Source organism: Oncorhynchus kisutch, linkage group LG20, assembly GCF_002021735.2.
Source record: "Oncorhynchus kisutch isolate 150728-3 linkage group LG20, Okis_V2, whole genome shotgun sequence".
Classification (NCBI taxonomy): domain Eukaryota; kingdom Metazoa; phylum Chordata; class Actinopteri; order Salmoniformes; family Salmonidae; genus Oncorhynchus; species Oncorhynchus kisutch.
The window spans coordinates 42,801,125-42,817,541 of NC_034193.2; the positions used below are offsets into that span (position 1 = coordinate 42,801,125).

Here is a 16,417-nt window from a genome sequence, read left to right on the forward strand (position 1 = left end):
TTACATCTGCCACCTCCCTGCATATTATACTGTTACATCCCCTTTTCTGCATTAAACCTAAGCCTTCATTCTAATGAATTTTAGTTATTTGTATCAACAATTGTCAAATATAAGCAAGAATGCGACTGGAAAGAATTTCAATCGATTTCAATACACATCCAATGACAAAGTGGATTCACTTCCAGGTACCTTCAAGCTGTGGTCCAGTCACAATTCAACACGAGCAGCTTTCAAGCTCATAAATGCGCCTGCGCAATACGGCTGACCCTTCTGGTTCCTGTGCGTAATGCCACGACGCTAGTAGCGGTAGACACAAAAATACAAGCTTCAGCTCTAACTGTAAGAAGAGAAAATACATACGTAACACCACTTTCAGTCGGTAACTCATTCACTTGTATCGACGAACACATTTTCTGTTAGAAACCACAGTTGACAGCAACTATGTTTAAGTTTGTCCTACTCTGCACACTGGCGGTGGCAAGCCGGGCTGATATCGGCGAAGAAGATGGTGTTCTGGTGCTGAAGAAAAGTAATTTCGAGGAGGCTTTGAAAGCTCACCCAAACATCCTAGTTGAATTCTGTAAGTGAACTACTTGATCATATAAATCCTTCGACAACCTAACTTGTTCACGCAGCTATACTAGCATGCTAGCTAGCTGCGTTCGCTTGCCGCTGTGTTATCAGCTTCACTTCAGCTAACGCAAATGTATGTGGAATGGCATACCAACGTCAGCTAGCTAGCTTTCTTGATAGCGAACAAGTGTACCTAACGTTGACTTAGCTACTATGGTTTTGTTTGGCAAACGTTAGTTATTCAAATTGGTCGCTAACTAGCTAACGTTAGGGCTGTGTCATACGTTATCTGTTTATTACACACTGCTGGCCATTGTATTGCAAGTAGTAACGTATTTTTTTTGTTTAAAGGAATCTAAGACGATGTCCTTCCCAGCTAGCTTGCTAACTGTAACGTTTACTAGTGCAACACATTTGGATGAACCTTGTTAGTACATCACTTTGTTGCATTTAGCTAACTAACCAGTATACCAGGCACACAGTCAACTTGCGTATTCAGTGCATCCCTATCTAGCCGTCTCAGGACTGATAAGTAAACAACTAAATGACAGTTACGTTCGTCTGTGACCACTCTTGTTGGTCCAAGTACCTGTTTCTTTACCAGCCTTGGTGGCTTCATGGATCTAGAAGTTGATGAACGTGACCAACTTATTCTTGTTTGTTTAGTGTACAAGGGATGGCTTGTGCTTCTGTGTAGTCTCGAAACAATACTTAATACCCGATTTAGAATACTAAAGCTATATGCAACAGTGCTGGCAAAGCAACTGTTGCGTGATCACATTATTCAGTCGTGTGAATACATCAGGGAGACTCCATTAGTTGCAAGAGTGACGTCTAGTTTTGATTCATTCACCACTTAGTTTCGATTGCTAGGTATCGTTTCCTGGTCATGCACACTTTCTACCCCGGTTGCAGTTAGGAGCTGTTTTGATGCGAGTTTACTGAAATTCTCACAACTTGCTGCTGTGGTTTTGCAACACATTTGTTAAATGCTTATTAACTTGTGAACTTCGTGGTTTCCACTTTTTCCTTGAGTGCAGTGGCTTTCTTGTATAAATTGTTTTGATGTAACCAGCAGGCCAGTCTTGCAACAGCTGTCAAGCGCTGAGGTATTCTGCACTTATCTGACAAACCTGCAGACCAATCGGAGAGCTACACGACTATGACATTCCAATGAGTGATGAGGGGGAGGGCTAAATACTTTTTTGGCTCACGGACAGGAGGGACCTGGACGGTTGAATGAGATGCTAGGTTGACGTGTACTTCAAAGTTCAATCAAAAGTTCAACTTTTGTTTAATTCTCCTGGCTGATGGAACTGGCATTGCAATGAAAACACAGCAACTCATTTTTTATGTAAGTTTTGAAAGAATGCTAAATATTTACATAAAAAGGAATTTCTGTAGGACTCTTAAAATTTGAGGAAATATCCTTTGAACTTACAACCAAGCTTAGACTTTGTCATGCTTATGGTGATATAGTGACATCTCAAGGCACATTAATCACACAATCGAAGGCTATCAATGGGTTAAGTTTGTTCAAACTTTCATGGGGTTTTTCAGTGTTCATGCATTCAGAACCTTTGCAAGCCATTCTATGTCCTCCATGAATCAGATTAGAAATCCACATATTTTCTCAGGTAATGTTTTCACTATCTTAGTTATTGGCCAAGGCTACTCCATTCAGTGATCTCATTGAAAACTAACTTGTCAGGAGATTTTTTTCCACACCCTCTAAATAGCCAACTGTAAGTAAATGTTTTTCTCAGTTAACTGGCAATTCTAAAGATCCAAGTCTCCCTCCATACGAATATTGTACCAATATTAGTGTTTATTTAGTAATTAGAAATCATCCCTTCGGCCCAAACGTAGGAACACTCACATGCTAACGTAGTATATCAACAGAGTTACTACAGTATTTGCATCTACTTCACCCATCAGTGAAAATCTCTCGGCTCTGAAGCTGTGGTCTAATTTTATTTCTTCGATTTTCCTTCTTGTTCTAGATGCCCCGTGGTGCGGCCACTGCAAGGCCCTGGTCCCTGAATATGCCAAAGCTGCCAGCATGCTGAAGGCAGACGGCTCAGAGATCCGCCTGGCCAAGGTGGACGCCACAGAGGAGGCAGACCTGGCCCAGGAGTACGGTGTCCGGGGTTACCCTACCATCAAGTTCTTCAAGGGTGGAGACAAGGAGTCGCCCAAAGAGTACTCTGGTGAGTAGTGGAGTGACATATGTTACAGCTAGGGCTGGCACAGCTATCGTATAACTGTGAACTAAAGAAAGGACTGATCAGAATCGTCGTACCCCGTTAACTTCAGGAGAAGGGGGATTCAACTTTATATTTAAGTAGATGTAGTTTACCCAATAGCAGTTCATTTTTACATGGAGTGGGTAAAGTTAGATCATTTTATGAGCAGAATGTCACGGGCGGGATGAGAAGCTTTATTTCCAAAAGTTCCAAGTGGTCAAAACCTTTTGTTTTTCAGACTGGGTAGGGGGGTTACCAAAGCTGTGTTTTTCATTAGGCATGTTCATTAGGTATGTTCTAACTCATTTTCCTATAATGTATTGGTCTATACGTTTAATTAATTTTTTACAAAAATGTAAATTATGACAGCTGTGTCTTTGCATGACATTTAATCGTTACAACATATACTGCGCTTGACATGATCGTGGACTGAGTCTATAGGCAGAACTGGGCTATTTCTGTGTACTTGGTTAGCCGTTACAAATTTATCCCAGTTTTTCACTTTCTCAAGTCAATTGGACAAGGCTGAATTCCTTCAGATTTGGAAATAACCAATTATATAAAATAAGGTTGTCAACTGGCAAATGTATTCTATTGTGAATTATTGTGCTGATCTCAATGACTAAATCTAGAGCAACCTAATTATGCAATGCCTAAGTACCTCAGGGACTGGGACAACTATTACCAACAAAGTGATAAGCTGTCTCGTGTAAGTGCAGTAGTCCAGTTATGATCATCAGTCATAGATTCTGTGTGTTTCTGGCGGATGGCCCGGACACTAAGTAATGCCTTTTCTTATGCTGGTAATGTGACTCCTATCAGCCAAGTGTGTGTTCGCCAATGGCCCGTTCACTCTGCCCAATATAACTGTGACTAAATGAAGAGGCCCCTCCCTCCTCCACACATTCTACCCATGCTCTCTCTCCCTCCCATCCCCCCAGCTGGGCAATGTGCAGTTCCTCATGTTTGCTCACTGTGACTGGCTTTTTTTTTAAGCGGGGGGGTGGGGGGGACAGCCATAACTTCGAGCACTCGCTCTCTCTGGGCCTAAAGCGGTGTACTCATAAGGCCGCAGGCAGCAGTATCCCTTCTCCAGCTGTCTCGGTCTGTCTGTCTGGCTACAGCGTCGCTCAGTGGTGTTGCTCTGCTGTTGCGTCATTGGCTCTTTTTGTAATAACATGCAGGTTAACCATGAGTCAGTCCACTTAATTGGGACCCGTTGGTTCTTAGAGCTTAAGTCTTCTCTGTCGGTTCAAACAAATCACGGAGGAATGTAGCTACTTTTTTTGTTAGCCTGCCAGTAGCAAGGTTGGTGTGACCAAATAAGCTAAGAAATACTTTATTAAATGAGAGGTCTTTCACTGTCATTTGTCCCCCATAATGACCATTCAAGTAGGATAATGGCAGCAATACTTGTAAGCTGTGTTTACTCAAGTACAACGCAGTTGTGACAGAATAAATTTGCTCTTCCGCCTGTTCACCCTGAAGCAATGTTTGATCTGCCTGCCTGCCATTAGTCTCTATTCAGCCAGCCCTGGTCATGTGACCTGGGCCCTGTTCCAATACTTCAAAATGCGTCCTTGCGTCCGCACTTGCCGTCATCTCTGATCTGTACATGAATGCAGGCTTGCCTTTGTTGTATTGTTTCCTATGGCCAACCTTGTCTGCTCAGTGAATACATTACAGTACAACAAATGAAGTTGTGAATCAGTCTCAAACATTGTTTGAATGCGGCCAGAGTGACTTACCAGAACTGTTCCCTTCCTGCAGCTGGCAGACAGGCTGATGACATCGTCAACTGGCTGAAGAAGCGCACTGGACCAGCTGCCACCACCCTGGGGGAGGTCGCCCAGGCAGAGTCCATGATTGCTGAAAACGAGGTAGCAGTCATCGGCTTCTTCAAGGTGAGCCGATGACCTCTGACCTACTCTTCAGACCTAGCTGCTCGAGGTCACTGTGATGCTACAAAGCCAATCTGTAGTGTTTCTTTGCCAGAAAGTTTAGTGCCAACTAAGCCCCATTCCCCACTAGACAGCTAGGTTTGACACTTTCAGTACTGATGAATAGTTTTGGCTGATTTTCTATAGAAATACATGCAAATCATTCTCTCACAGTTCAAATTAATTATCAAGGCATAGATGGGCATGTTTTAATCGTTAATTTCCTACATTGAGTCCTATGGTTCGTGTACGATGGCATCTAAGCTAAGCGTCTCTCTGTCCTGCAGGACGCCGAGTCTGAGGGAGCCACGGCTTTCCTGAAGGCTGCGGAGGCCGTCGATGACGTTCCGTTCGGCATCACCTCCAACGAAGCAGTCTTCTCCAAGTTCGAGGTGTCCAAGGATGGAGTCGTCCTCTTCAAGAAGGTACGGAGCGAGTACTTTGATTCAGTGTGATTTAATCACCCCAAGTGTTTTCATCGCTTTCAAAATTGCTACACTGATCATGGTGTAACCCCTTCTGTCCATCGGACTAGACTGTTTACTGCCTGGAAGCTATATCTTAGCAGTGAATGCCTTACTGTTTTTGCAGTCTCCCATTTGCTATCTAGCTGTGAATATTGACAGGTTTTACCAGTTATTTGTATTTAACTGGATTATAAATACTTTATGAATGACCTGGTCATCAGATTTGATTAGATCATGAGTGTAACCCATACATCAATCTGGACAACTTAAAGGAGGGTAGCTGCAGACAGGTTTGATTCTTTTGGGGTGTCAGCTATGTAACGGGATCCCTCAACCCCACAGCAGTATCCGGTCTTGGTCTGCTAATATTAGCCTGTAGACCTGCTCTGGGAATGTCTGACTCTCATTCTGCCTGCGTTTGTGCTCAATGCTGCATTCTGCCTTTCAGACGATGAGCTCATCAAGCTAGACATGGCTAGATCACTGATGGGTTTAGTGGCAGCCACTGTGCTATGTCGTAGGATTTCCATGCTAGTTTCACTGGCTGCTGTCTGTGAATGAAGAACAAGTACAGCGCAGCTCTTTACAGTTCAAAAGAAGGGGCAAGCTATCTTCTTTGAAGTAGCCCTCATGAGATTCTACCTTCATACTCAAGTCTCGACTCTGTCTGAGGAATTTACTCATTTGATCCAGCATTTCCACGGTAATGGCAAGATGAGGGATTCCTCTTCATTCAGGCCAACTGGTCATTAAATTTGTCTCGGACATGTAATGGTCTTCCCCGCTCCCCTCCCTCAAATGACAATGATTCTTGAAAGGACCAGATGTGGTAATTGGATATCCACATTTCAAAACCAAGCCACATCTTGTGACCTGGGCTGAACTGGGTTACAGTCCACATGGACATTCTACGTTATGTTATGCGACATGTTATGGTCACATTCCTGCCTTTCCATAAATATCACATGTTATGGCAAATGCAGTCTTCCATCCACCTGTTAAGTCATCACTGGTCAACAAGGAAAGAAGCCAGCTGCTAGTGGGGGTTTGTGTTGAGTAGTTGTAAACATGGTCTGAAAGTCTAACGCCTATGAGGCATAGGGCTGAATATCAAACTTCTGAAATAAGGCACTGATGGTTATGGGAGAAAATGTGGGCTAGATCTCAAGTTAGGATTTGGCTCCTATTCAGCAGAAGTACGTGACATTTAAAAACAGATGCCACCCATAAACCTTTGTATTTTCATCGCTGGACCAGACCACACTTGTCAGTCAACCTGTTTCCTTCTCTCTCTCGATCTGCTTTGAATTTTAAATCATTGCCCTTTAGTGGTCAAGGAGGGCACAGCTCACCGGCAGGCCTTTCCATGTCGCGATTCAATAGATTTCTGCCTGTCATTTTAAAGGCGTAACCCTCCATCTCTAACGAGACATAGATGGGATTCCTCCATCTTATCGCCCGGTAAGCCCCCCACTCATCAGTCATGATACTACCCCACTATTGTCTGCTTACTGTGTGTGTGATCCAACCCTGACACGCACTCCTGTGGTCTCCCAACCTTCCTGTTGTGTACCAGTAAGGGCTGCTGTTCTTAATACTCAATTTAAACCCTATTTAGCCTAATGTTGATTTTCTTCAGCTGGAGGTACCAAAGGGATATAAATGAGCTTGTTTGGGTTGTGGGGAGTTCACAGGCAGATTATAATAAAATGGGACTAAACTGGGAAGTTGGTGGCGTATTAACGGGTTTGGCTACTAACTGTTACCATCGGTTTTGTCCTCTACAGTTCGATGAGGGTCGTAACACCTTTGACGGAGAGCTGAGCAAGACTGACTTGCTGGCCTTCATCAAGGCCAACCAGCTGCCCCTGGTCATCGAGTTCACCGAGCAGGTAATGGCTGTTCTTTATACTGCTGATACTCAAAACCGATGTGCTGTCTCAAATATACACACACTCACAGAAAATACACCTTTTTCCAGATGAACTTTCTCCTCTGTCACACTAAGCTACAAAATCTATCGACGTCCTCATCCCCACCAAGGCCCTATGACGGCTTTCACGAGGCCCTTCAGTGCCGTTACTACCACGTTCAATACAAGCATTTATATCCTGAGCTTTTGTTCCCCCGCGTATGACTTTTGCGCTTCATAACGTCGTGTTTTCTCCGCAGACCGCCCCCAAGATCTTCGGAGGAGAAATCAAGTCTCACATCCTCATGTTCGTGCCCAAGGCTGCCGATGACTTCAACGACAAAATGGCCGAGTTCAAGAAAGCATCAGAGGGATTCAAGGGCAAGGTGGGTGGACCAGACTGAACCGAGTCAAAGTGACGACCTTCATTCATTGTGCCCCATCTGCAGTAAAGGCTTGTTTTTCCCTTATCTATTTGTTATGAATAAGGCAGTTATTTTTCATCCAGCGCCTTTGAAAGTGATTTACTGTATGTGTTACTGCGTCTCGGTATGTACCACTGAGACTGTGCTGGAGTGTACGTCGCATACCCACCTAGACTAAAAGCCAGATACTTGAGCCTCGTATTTCATCCTCTTCATCTCCTCCCCCAGATCCTGTTCATCTTCATCGACAGCGAGGTGGACGACAACCAGCGCATCCTGGAGTTCTTCGGGCTGAAGAAGGAGGAGTGCCCTGCCATCCGCCTCATCACCCTGGAGGAGGAGATGACCAAGTACAGGCCCGAGAGCGAGGCCATCACCGCCGACAACATCATCGCCTTCTGCACACTCTTCACTGAGGGAAAACTCAAGGTGTGTTGGCTTAATGTCTGCAGACAATCCAAGTGTACATGCTCCGTGTGTGGTTATGTTGAAACATAGTGTTCCTCAGATTACAATGTTAAGCTGTTACTGGGGTTTCTAGGACATTGGGGTACCCCTAGCTGCTGATAAGTTCAGAACAGTAGGCTATAGCCCAGCCTAGATGGTGAGAACAGCTGTGCCCTACTGTAGACATTGATGAACCAGTCTCTTTTACTGTTATGGCACTGCAGTGCAGTCATTATGCCTCTGGCTGGGTGTCAATGGCAGTGGATTGAAAGTGCAGATGTAGGCTAACCTGCTGTGCCAGAAAGTGTTGCAAATTTCAATTCTTATGTCATAATGTTTAATGCAATGTGGGCCTGATTCAAGAATGTAAACTTACAAGTATTGGTTAGGCTCCATATTTATTTTAGTGATGTGAGGGAGTATGTGCACTGTGCAGGTTTTGCATCATTCCCATTCTATAGGAGATTGCCTCATGACTTAGGAATCATGTTTCTGTACCATTCAGCAGAGAAACGACCCATAAGTCAAGTGTTGCTTCGTTTGGAACTAACATAATTCGGCTCGTTCTTGGTTTTGCAAAAATCATGTAATCCATTAAAAATCTCTCCTCCTCGTGTGTCGTCCCCCACAGCCCCACCTCATGAGCCAGGACATCCCTGAAGACTGGGACAAGAACCCCGTCAGAGTCCTGGTCGGCAAGAACTTTGAGGAGGTTGTCTTTGACCCCAAAAAGAACGTCTTCGTTGAGTTTTGTAAGTACTACCCCCCCACCCCCTCTCGTCAATACCGTATGTAAGCCCCAGGTGGTCGACAGGCTCCCTTTTCAGGGGTCGATGGCCCTGATATATTTTGAGGTGCTCTCTTTTGATTACACCGTCCACGAGGACGGGAGGTGGGAAGCTATCCCTGAGTCTGAAACCGGAGTCTTTCTCCTAGCCCTGGCGATGCACCTTTGCGCTAAGCCCCAGCAGATGTACAAGAGACAAGGACCGAAGATCATTCCATCAGCCCTCCTCACGAATCGATGCGTAACCCAAGACTGAGTAAGGAAACATTGGGATAAATTTAGTCGCTCATGAAGACTAAACTTGCCTCCACTGTTGTGGTGAGCCAGAGTGAGGAGTTTTCTATCCCTGGGCTTTAATGTGTCGCTTACGGTCACTGACTGGGGGGGGGGGGGCAGATTCTCGTACGGCTGTGGAGGGTATTTCCTATCCGGTTGAGGGGAGTGTCATGCTCTTTGCATGTTTGAAGTGTCCCAGTGTTTGGGTTGCCGTGGCAGGGTGGCACAGCTGTCGTAAACCTAACTGCCAGCCTCAGAAACTACAGCCGACAGGCTTGAAATAATGGGCCGCTGGCAAGCCATTCCCCTATTCCAGTTGCTTTCCGTTGTATAAATGATCCTATACAGCTGTGCGTTTTCCATGCATGCCTATCTATTTATATCCATGCTGATACAATGTCATGATAATTCTACTAAAGATACAAATGGAAGGCAAAGTAACATCATGCAATACAATAACCAGCCTAAGCATTCAGGTGATGATCGGTGAGCTTGTATGGGACAGGAAAATGCTCTTATCCCTGATTGCTCCTCTGCTCTCTCCACTGCAGATGCACCCTGGTGTGGCCACTGTAAACAGCTTGACCCCATCTGGACCAAACTGGGAGAGAAGTACCAGGACAGTGCCGATATCGTCGTGGCCAAGATGGACTCCACAGCCAACGAGATCGAGACAGTGAAAGTACACAGCTTCCCCACGCTCAAGTTCTTCCCCGCAGGCGATGAGCACAAGGTCAGTCTACTGAAACGAGGTGGAATGTCTGCCAGTGTTAGCAGCCATTTGTAACTGTTGGCAGTTGACTCCCAAACGTATCATTACAATGTTTCCATTGACATGGTCCTCGGCTGGACTGTTCCTCTGTCCCACACTAGGGAACGGAGGGGCTCTGCGGTTTACCCAAATGTGATGACTATTCAAGTCGTCCATACAACCCCATTTTGGAATGGCCTTAGTCTATAGGTCTAATTCCACTTTTGGGATAACATGACAACATATCTTTTTAATTAGCTCATTCCCCCAACATAGCCAGTGATAAATTGCCCGGCATTTGAGCACGGGTCTCATTTTTGAAAACCCAGCCCTCGCAAGAGGGAATTAATCCCCTCGTCAGTTAGTAGCACCACCCATTCTGGGCTTTGGCTCTTTCGGCAAACACCTGAGAAGCATGGCTTTTGGCCACTCACCCACACCCATCCATCCACACTACTGAAATATAATTTTTTCATTTCACAGCAAATACAGGTGGGTGTGCGGTTATTATGATCAGGTTAAGTAGCTGCCACACTCACTAGGAGGGTTGATTTAGCAGCGCCAGCCACACATGCAGAAACCCAAGCCTGCTGGCCCTCTGAGTGACCCGGCCATTGTGGTGGTGTTTACGTCTTCTACCAAACCCAACCCCTCTCTCTATGGCTGCCCGATAATGCTCTCTCCCTCTTGGGATCCTCTTGAGACCCTCACCCCAGTTCTTAAAGAGCAGGTTGTCATTTATTGAGGCATGCCAGCTATACTGAAATATAGCCCATAGCAGTCAACTACAGAAAGCCTCTTGGAAAAGATTGGGAGCTGCGTGTTGGGATTCCCCTCGCAAAGAGCCCTGGGGTTAACACCTGACCCGGAGTCATTCCTCCTTGTGACCGAGCCAGAGGTGGCTAGGGAAGGAGGCAGCTGTCTGTTGGCTCGCTATGCTCTGTATGAACTGACTGGCTGAGACTACGTGGGTCGGGAGGCAGAGCTCAGGGACTGTCCTCAAGACCGATCTCAAGGGCATCCCTATAGTATCTGGTTCTATAAACGAGAAGGGCTATAAACAACACCTTTTGGCCTTCTCTCATCCATTAATAGTTGTATCTCCTCTTGACTGCTCATTGGCACAGATCTGAAGATGGCTAGATGCCCCAAAGGTTATTGGCTCCAGATTCAAATGTTGGCACATGTTGCGGGATCCCACAGGCTAATTTTAATAATTAGACATTTGGATAAGATTTCAGTAGTTCTTTGACAAATGGACCACTGGACTTTCTTGGTTTTATAGTTCCAATTTTGCCACATCTGATAGTTGGTGATGCATGCAAAACATTGTCTTACTTGGTTACAGCATTTTCTTTCCTCGTGGAAAAGCAAAGGAAAATGATCCGTTTGTATTTAAATCCCTGTAGAAATTTGATGCATGTGACTTTCTTCCATGCAGGTGGTCGACTACAATGGTGAGAGGACACTGGAGGGCTTCACCAAGTTCCTGGAGAGCGGAGGCAAGGATGGCGGAGCACCGGCTGGAGAGGAAGGGGAGGAGGATGAGGGGATTGATGTAAGTACACACCTGGGATTGGTATGTTTGTTTTCATCCTCAAGCAGATACTATAATTATGTTTGCGAGACAGATTGCATTAAACCGCAAGGCATTGCTATGACGTCAAACCGTTTCAGAATCGTTTTACCTGCCGTTTTGATCTGAAAACACCCACCTTGTTCACAATGACTTATTTTTTTACACGGTCATATGCGGAGTACACTCTGAAATGTGAATGTTGCTCAAGGCTGCTTTCAAACGGTCAAAAGAATGATGCGTTTGAATTACAGCCAACCCTTATCCAGTAAGAGCATTAGTGGACGGGGCAGGAGAATACAGCGACGTTGAAGGTTTAACTTTTGTTGCAACGCATCCTGATCAATTGAGTTTTCCCCAGAAACTGGCCCGAGAGTTGTGCATGTGCAAGCAAGCCCACACAAGGTAACTTTTGGGGGGGGATATTCAGTATCCTGTAGGTCACCCAGAATAGACCCACAGAACCACCTCTCCTGAAGATTTGGGTAACTTGTAACCCTAGATTTGGGGTCACATGCCTATGTACCTATTTTAACTCACTTTTAAAAGTGAATGCGACCTGTCCTCCCTCCAAGTAAAGCCTACTCATTGCCTTAGAACAATGCAGAAACAATTGTAATGGCTATTTACATGGTGTTATTTGTCTGGTGTCTTTCCCATCTCACTTCACTGATTCAACTACTTTCCAATCCAACCTGGAGGAAACTGTCTTGTAGAGATGATGTAGGGCAAGCTGACTAAGACTTCCATGACCTCTGTCTTCAAGCACAGCAGGCAGCCAGACAGACATGCTCATTACATGACCCGTTAAGGCCGAGACAGTCATTAGTCCAGCAGCCCATGTCTGTCAATGAAGGAGATGACAGACCTTACCCACTCAAAATCCTGACCGGAGTTGGTAATAAATTCTCTGACTAATAGAATTTACACCAGGATATTCCCGGGTGTATGAAATAATGCACGAAACGGCTTAAGACGTTTTTGAGAAATTGAATCATGTTCCTTATGTCGTCATCCAAGACTTCTTGCACAAGGGAATGATGGGATTTTTCTCTCCCCATTTCGAAGCCAAATGACAGCCAGTAATCTCTCTAATGGTTCTAAAAAATGTATGTTTTAAAAAGCCTGGTGGCTTTCTGAAAATGCAGCTGGGGTTTCACTCCTTCCCTGGCACCTAGCCGGGCGCTAAGACCAGGGCCTGCATCCAAAACCCACTGGCGATCCAGCTCAAACTAGTTGAAGGCCCTCATCCCACTACCACACCCCCTTCTCAGAAGTCTAATTGCAGACCATGCCCTGACTGCGGTTGCTAATACCCACTGTGGCTGTTGCCGCTGTTTACCATGCTCTCCCTTGGGACCAGGCCTCCTGTCCGAGCGTGCAAGTCAACATCCTCACCCCCACATCCTCAGTCAACAGTATCCCTCCCCGGCCTCCGTGACAGAATGGCATCTTTGCAAGACTGTCATTTTCTATTTTATTGGTCGCATACACATTTAGCCTATGTTATTGCGGGTGTAGTGAAAGGGCTTGTGTTCCTAGCTCCAACACTGCAGTAATATCTAACAATACACACGTCTAACAAGTAAAATAAGGGATTAAGAAATATATGAATATTAGGACGAGCAATGTGAGTCCTGAGTGTTTGTGTGATGCATAGACAATATGGACAGTATTGTAGTGCAGTCGGAAAGAATTCAGACCCCTTGACTTTTCCACATTTTTTTATGTCATTGCCTTATTCTAAAATAGACACAATTATCCCACCCCATAATGACAAAGCAAAAATGTTTTTTTAATGTTTGCAAATGATAAAAAAACGAATCACATTTACGTAAGTATCTAGACCCTTGACTCGGTACTTTGTTGAAAAAAACAAAACAATTGAATCAATTTTAGAATAAGGCTGTAACATAATATATGGATTAAGTAAAAGGGTTTGAATACTTTCTGAATGCACTGTGTGTAGATGGATGTATATCTGAAGAATAGTATATGTTCAGCAGTAGTTAAATAGGATAGGCCTTGACTACAATACAGTATATGACATTGGTAAAAAAGTATGTAAACATTATTCATTGTTAATTACGTACTGTTTGGGTTACTATGCCGTATTTGTTCATGCGGTCTGCCAAAAGTGATGTATGGGCATGGAGGGCCATTCAGTTAAACCTCAGCCCCACATGTCTAGTGCTTAGGCTGTTTTCATATGCATGTTTCGCCAGGGCACGTTTTTCTTCCAACAACCATTCAAGCATGTCATGTTGCCCTTTTTTTTTTCTCCATTTTTGCGTATGTGGTTGTCAGTGGAGACACGATGAGCTGCGTAGTATCCTCCCACCACATGTGTTCATTATTGAATCCAAGATTTCTACTCCCGAGAACTCCAGACTCAGAGAGTAGCTTCCTCCAGGCAGGTGTTAAAGACCCTCTCCTCCTCTCTCCCTCCTCCCAGGATATGGAAGACCTGGATGAACAGGACAGTGATTCCGACGGCGACGGTGGCGACCACGACGAGTTATAAGACCCGGCGAAGGAGAGAGGAGAGACGAACCCCCACCCCTTATACCAACCAACCACCATCACTTCCACCCCTGTTCTGTGAACACTAATACTTCTCCTTTAACTGCTCCTCAGTCAGTCTGTCAGCAGATGTGGCAGGACCCTCGGCCAGCCCCCCTCCTGAAGCCACCTCGACAACCTCGATCTCCCTCCCGCTGGACCAGATGGACTCGTCTGTCCCCTTGTCGTGGGAACTCAACAGAGCAGAACGGCACCTCATGGTCTTAACGGCTTTTTTCATTACCAACGTTCCTCATCAATCAAACTATGGAGTTGTATTGCCTTGTATATTTGAACCAAAATGTTAAAAACGGCATTAAGATACTGCGCTTGACATATCCAGTTGGATCCACAAATTGGGTTATGTACCTGTCATTTTTTTGTCAAATTACTTTCCCCCAGTCTGCTGCAGTGTGAGTGGTGCAGTTTTGTGGTGTAGCTGTTTTTTAGGTCTGGGGTGGGGGGGGGGGGCTGCTCGTGTTCTTGTTCCTCTGCTAGTCTTTCTGAGGGCCAGAGGTGTTATATGGTGGGGTGTATGGACTCTCTCAGGGGACTTGGGGCCATCCTATTGTCTTTTTGTAAAGAGTAAGAAAATAAAGAAGCAACGTGTTCCATGTAGCAATATATGCATCTGTAGCTGAGACCAATCTTGAGGGTCACTGTATTTCTCTCTTCATTCTCTCTAAGTCTAAAAATCATGTTTTTCAGTTCAGTTTCCCTCATTTTAGCATGGCTACTGACTTTTTTCCCTTTTTTTAAGAAAAGCAACTTTTGGAAATAGCTTGTTTTTATTTAATTGTATTTTCATTCAATATATATTTTTTAAATAATCTGTGTACCAGTAATTCCCAGGTAAAGTTTAAACTGGGGTTGAGTTGGCTCTCTGTTAGCCCTGGGATTAGTGGGGAGGCCCAAGCCAGTTTGTTTGTCACTGTGTTCATAGCCTGGACCCAGATCGGTTTATGCTGTCTCGCAAATTCCTATGGTCTTGAACAGATGGCGCAAATCGATCTGAGACCAGGCTACTGTGTTTATGCCGTCAGATTCCGCAAGGTTACTGAAGGAGCAGAGGTGGTCACTTAAAAGGAACTGTGTTTTGGGACTCTGAGAGCGTTCTCTGTCCTGGTTATCTTTGGGGAGGGGGGAACAGTGCAACAGCCCTACCCCACCGTACCTGTACTGCCCCCATCCCTCTGGCTTCGGCTCTACCTGACACTCTTGTCCCCATGGAGGTGTTTGTGTGCCTGGTTGTGTATGTGTGTAAGTGTGCTTGTGATCGAGTGAGTCTGCATTTTTTTTTTTCCTTATGTCCAGGGACAAGGTTGTGAATGTTTGTTTGGCTGGGATGGGAGGGTTGAGTAGGGCAGACCGGGATGAGGGTTGTGATGTTCAACAGCAGTTTTTCAAGGGGGAAATGACTTAGAAACAAATGCATTCCATCACATTGAATTTGACGTGGAAAAGTGAAAACTGGTGGCCAAATAAAAATATGGAAAAACTACTGTTTGCTTTTATTCTTGCACTTTTCAGCACATCTTCGTTTCAATATATCAATGTTGTGTTTTAAAGGAAGACTATCAGAACTGAATTTCCTACTGTAATAACACAGTTGGGCAAAAAAGTATTTAGTCAGCCACCAATTGTGCAAGTTCTCCCACATAAAGATGAGAGGCCTGTAATTTTCATCATAGGTACACTTCAACTATGACAGACAAAATGAGGGGGAGAAAATCACATTGTAGGATTTATGAATTTATTTGCAAATTAAGGTGGAAAAGAAGTTAAAGGTCTGGGAGATCCAGAGATCTTGCTTGTAGGTGACCAAATACTTATTTAAGAGGCTCCTCTGTCCACTACTCGTTACCTGTATTAATGGCACTTGTTTGAACTTGTTATTTCAAAAGACACCTGTCCACAACCTCAAACAGTCACACTCCAAACTCCACTATGGCCAAGACCAAAAAGCTGTCAAAGGACACCAGAAACAAAATTGTAGACCTGCAGCTTGGTTTGAAGAAATCAACTGTGGGAGCAGTTATTAGGAAATGTAAGACATACAAGACCACTGATAATCTCCCTCGATCTGGGGCTCCACGCAAGATCTCACCCCGTGGGGTCAAAATGATCACAAGGACGGTGAGCAAAAATCCCAGAACCACACGGGTGGACCTAGTGAATGACCTGCAGAGAGCTGGGACCAAAGTAACAAAGCCTACCATCAGTAACACTACGCCGCCAGGGACTCAAATCCTGCACTGCAAGACGTGTCCCCCTGCTTAAGCCAGTACATGTCCAGGCCCGTCTGAAGTTTGCTAGACAGCATTTGGATGATCCAGAAGAAGATTGGGAGAATGTCATATGGTCAGATGAAACCAAAATATAACTTTTTGGTAGAAACTCAATTCGTCGTGTTTGGAGGACAAAGAATGCTGAGTTGCATCCAAAGAACACCATA

The 16,417-nt window shown here is 44.8% G+C and overlaps 1 protein-coding gene across 1 annotated transcript; it reads left to right on the forward strand.

Moving 5' to 3' along the window:
* The first annotated feature begins 210 nt into the window (after nt 1–210).
* LOC109865730 (protein disulfide-isomerase-like) lies at nt 211–15,463 on the forward strand. The gene is made up of 11 exons (XM_020454135.2): nt 211–580; nt 2,577–2,783; nt 4,590–4,723; nt 5,047–5,184; nt 7,014–7,118; nt 7,399–7,524; nt 7,792–7,992; nt 8,642–8,762; nt 9,625–9,806; nt 11,266–11,382; nt 13,856–15,463. The coding sequence occupies exons 1-11, from the start codon at nt 442–444 to the stop codon at nt 13,922–13,924; spliced, it is 1,539 nt and encodes a 512-aa protein (XP_020309724.1). The 5' UTR covers nt 211–441; the 3' UTR covers nt 13,925–15,463.
* The last annotated feature ends 954 nt before the right edge of the window (nt 15,464–16,417 follow it).

Coding starts and splice junctions, on each gene's coding strand:
- LOC109865730 (XM_020454135.2), top strand. CDS start 442: ATGTTTAAGTTTGTCCTACTCTGCACACTGGCGGTGGCAAGCCGGGCT. Junction 5,185..7,013: donor GAGTCGTCCTCTTCAAGAAG/GTACGGAGCGAG, acceptor TGTCCTCTACAG/TTCGATGAGGGTCGTAACAC. Junction 8,763..9,624: donor GAACGTCTTCGTTGAGTTTT/GTAAGTACTACC, acceptor TCTCCACTGCAG/ATGCACCCTGGTGTGGCCAC.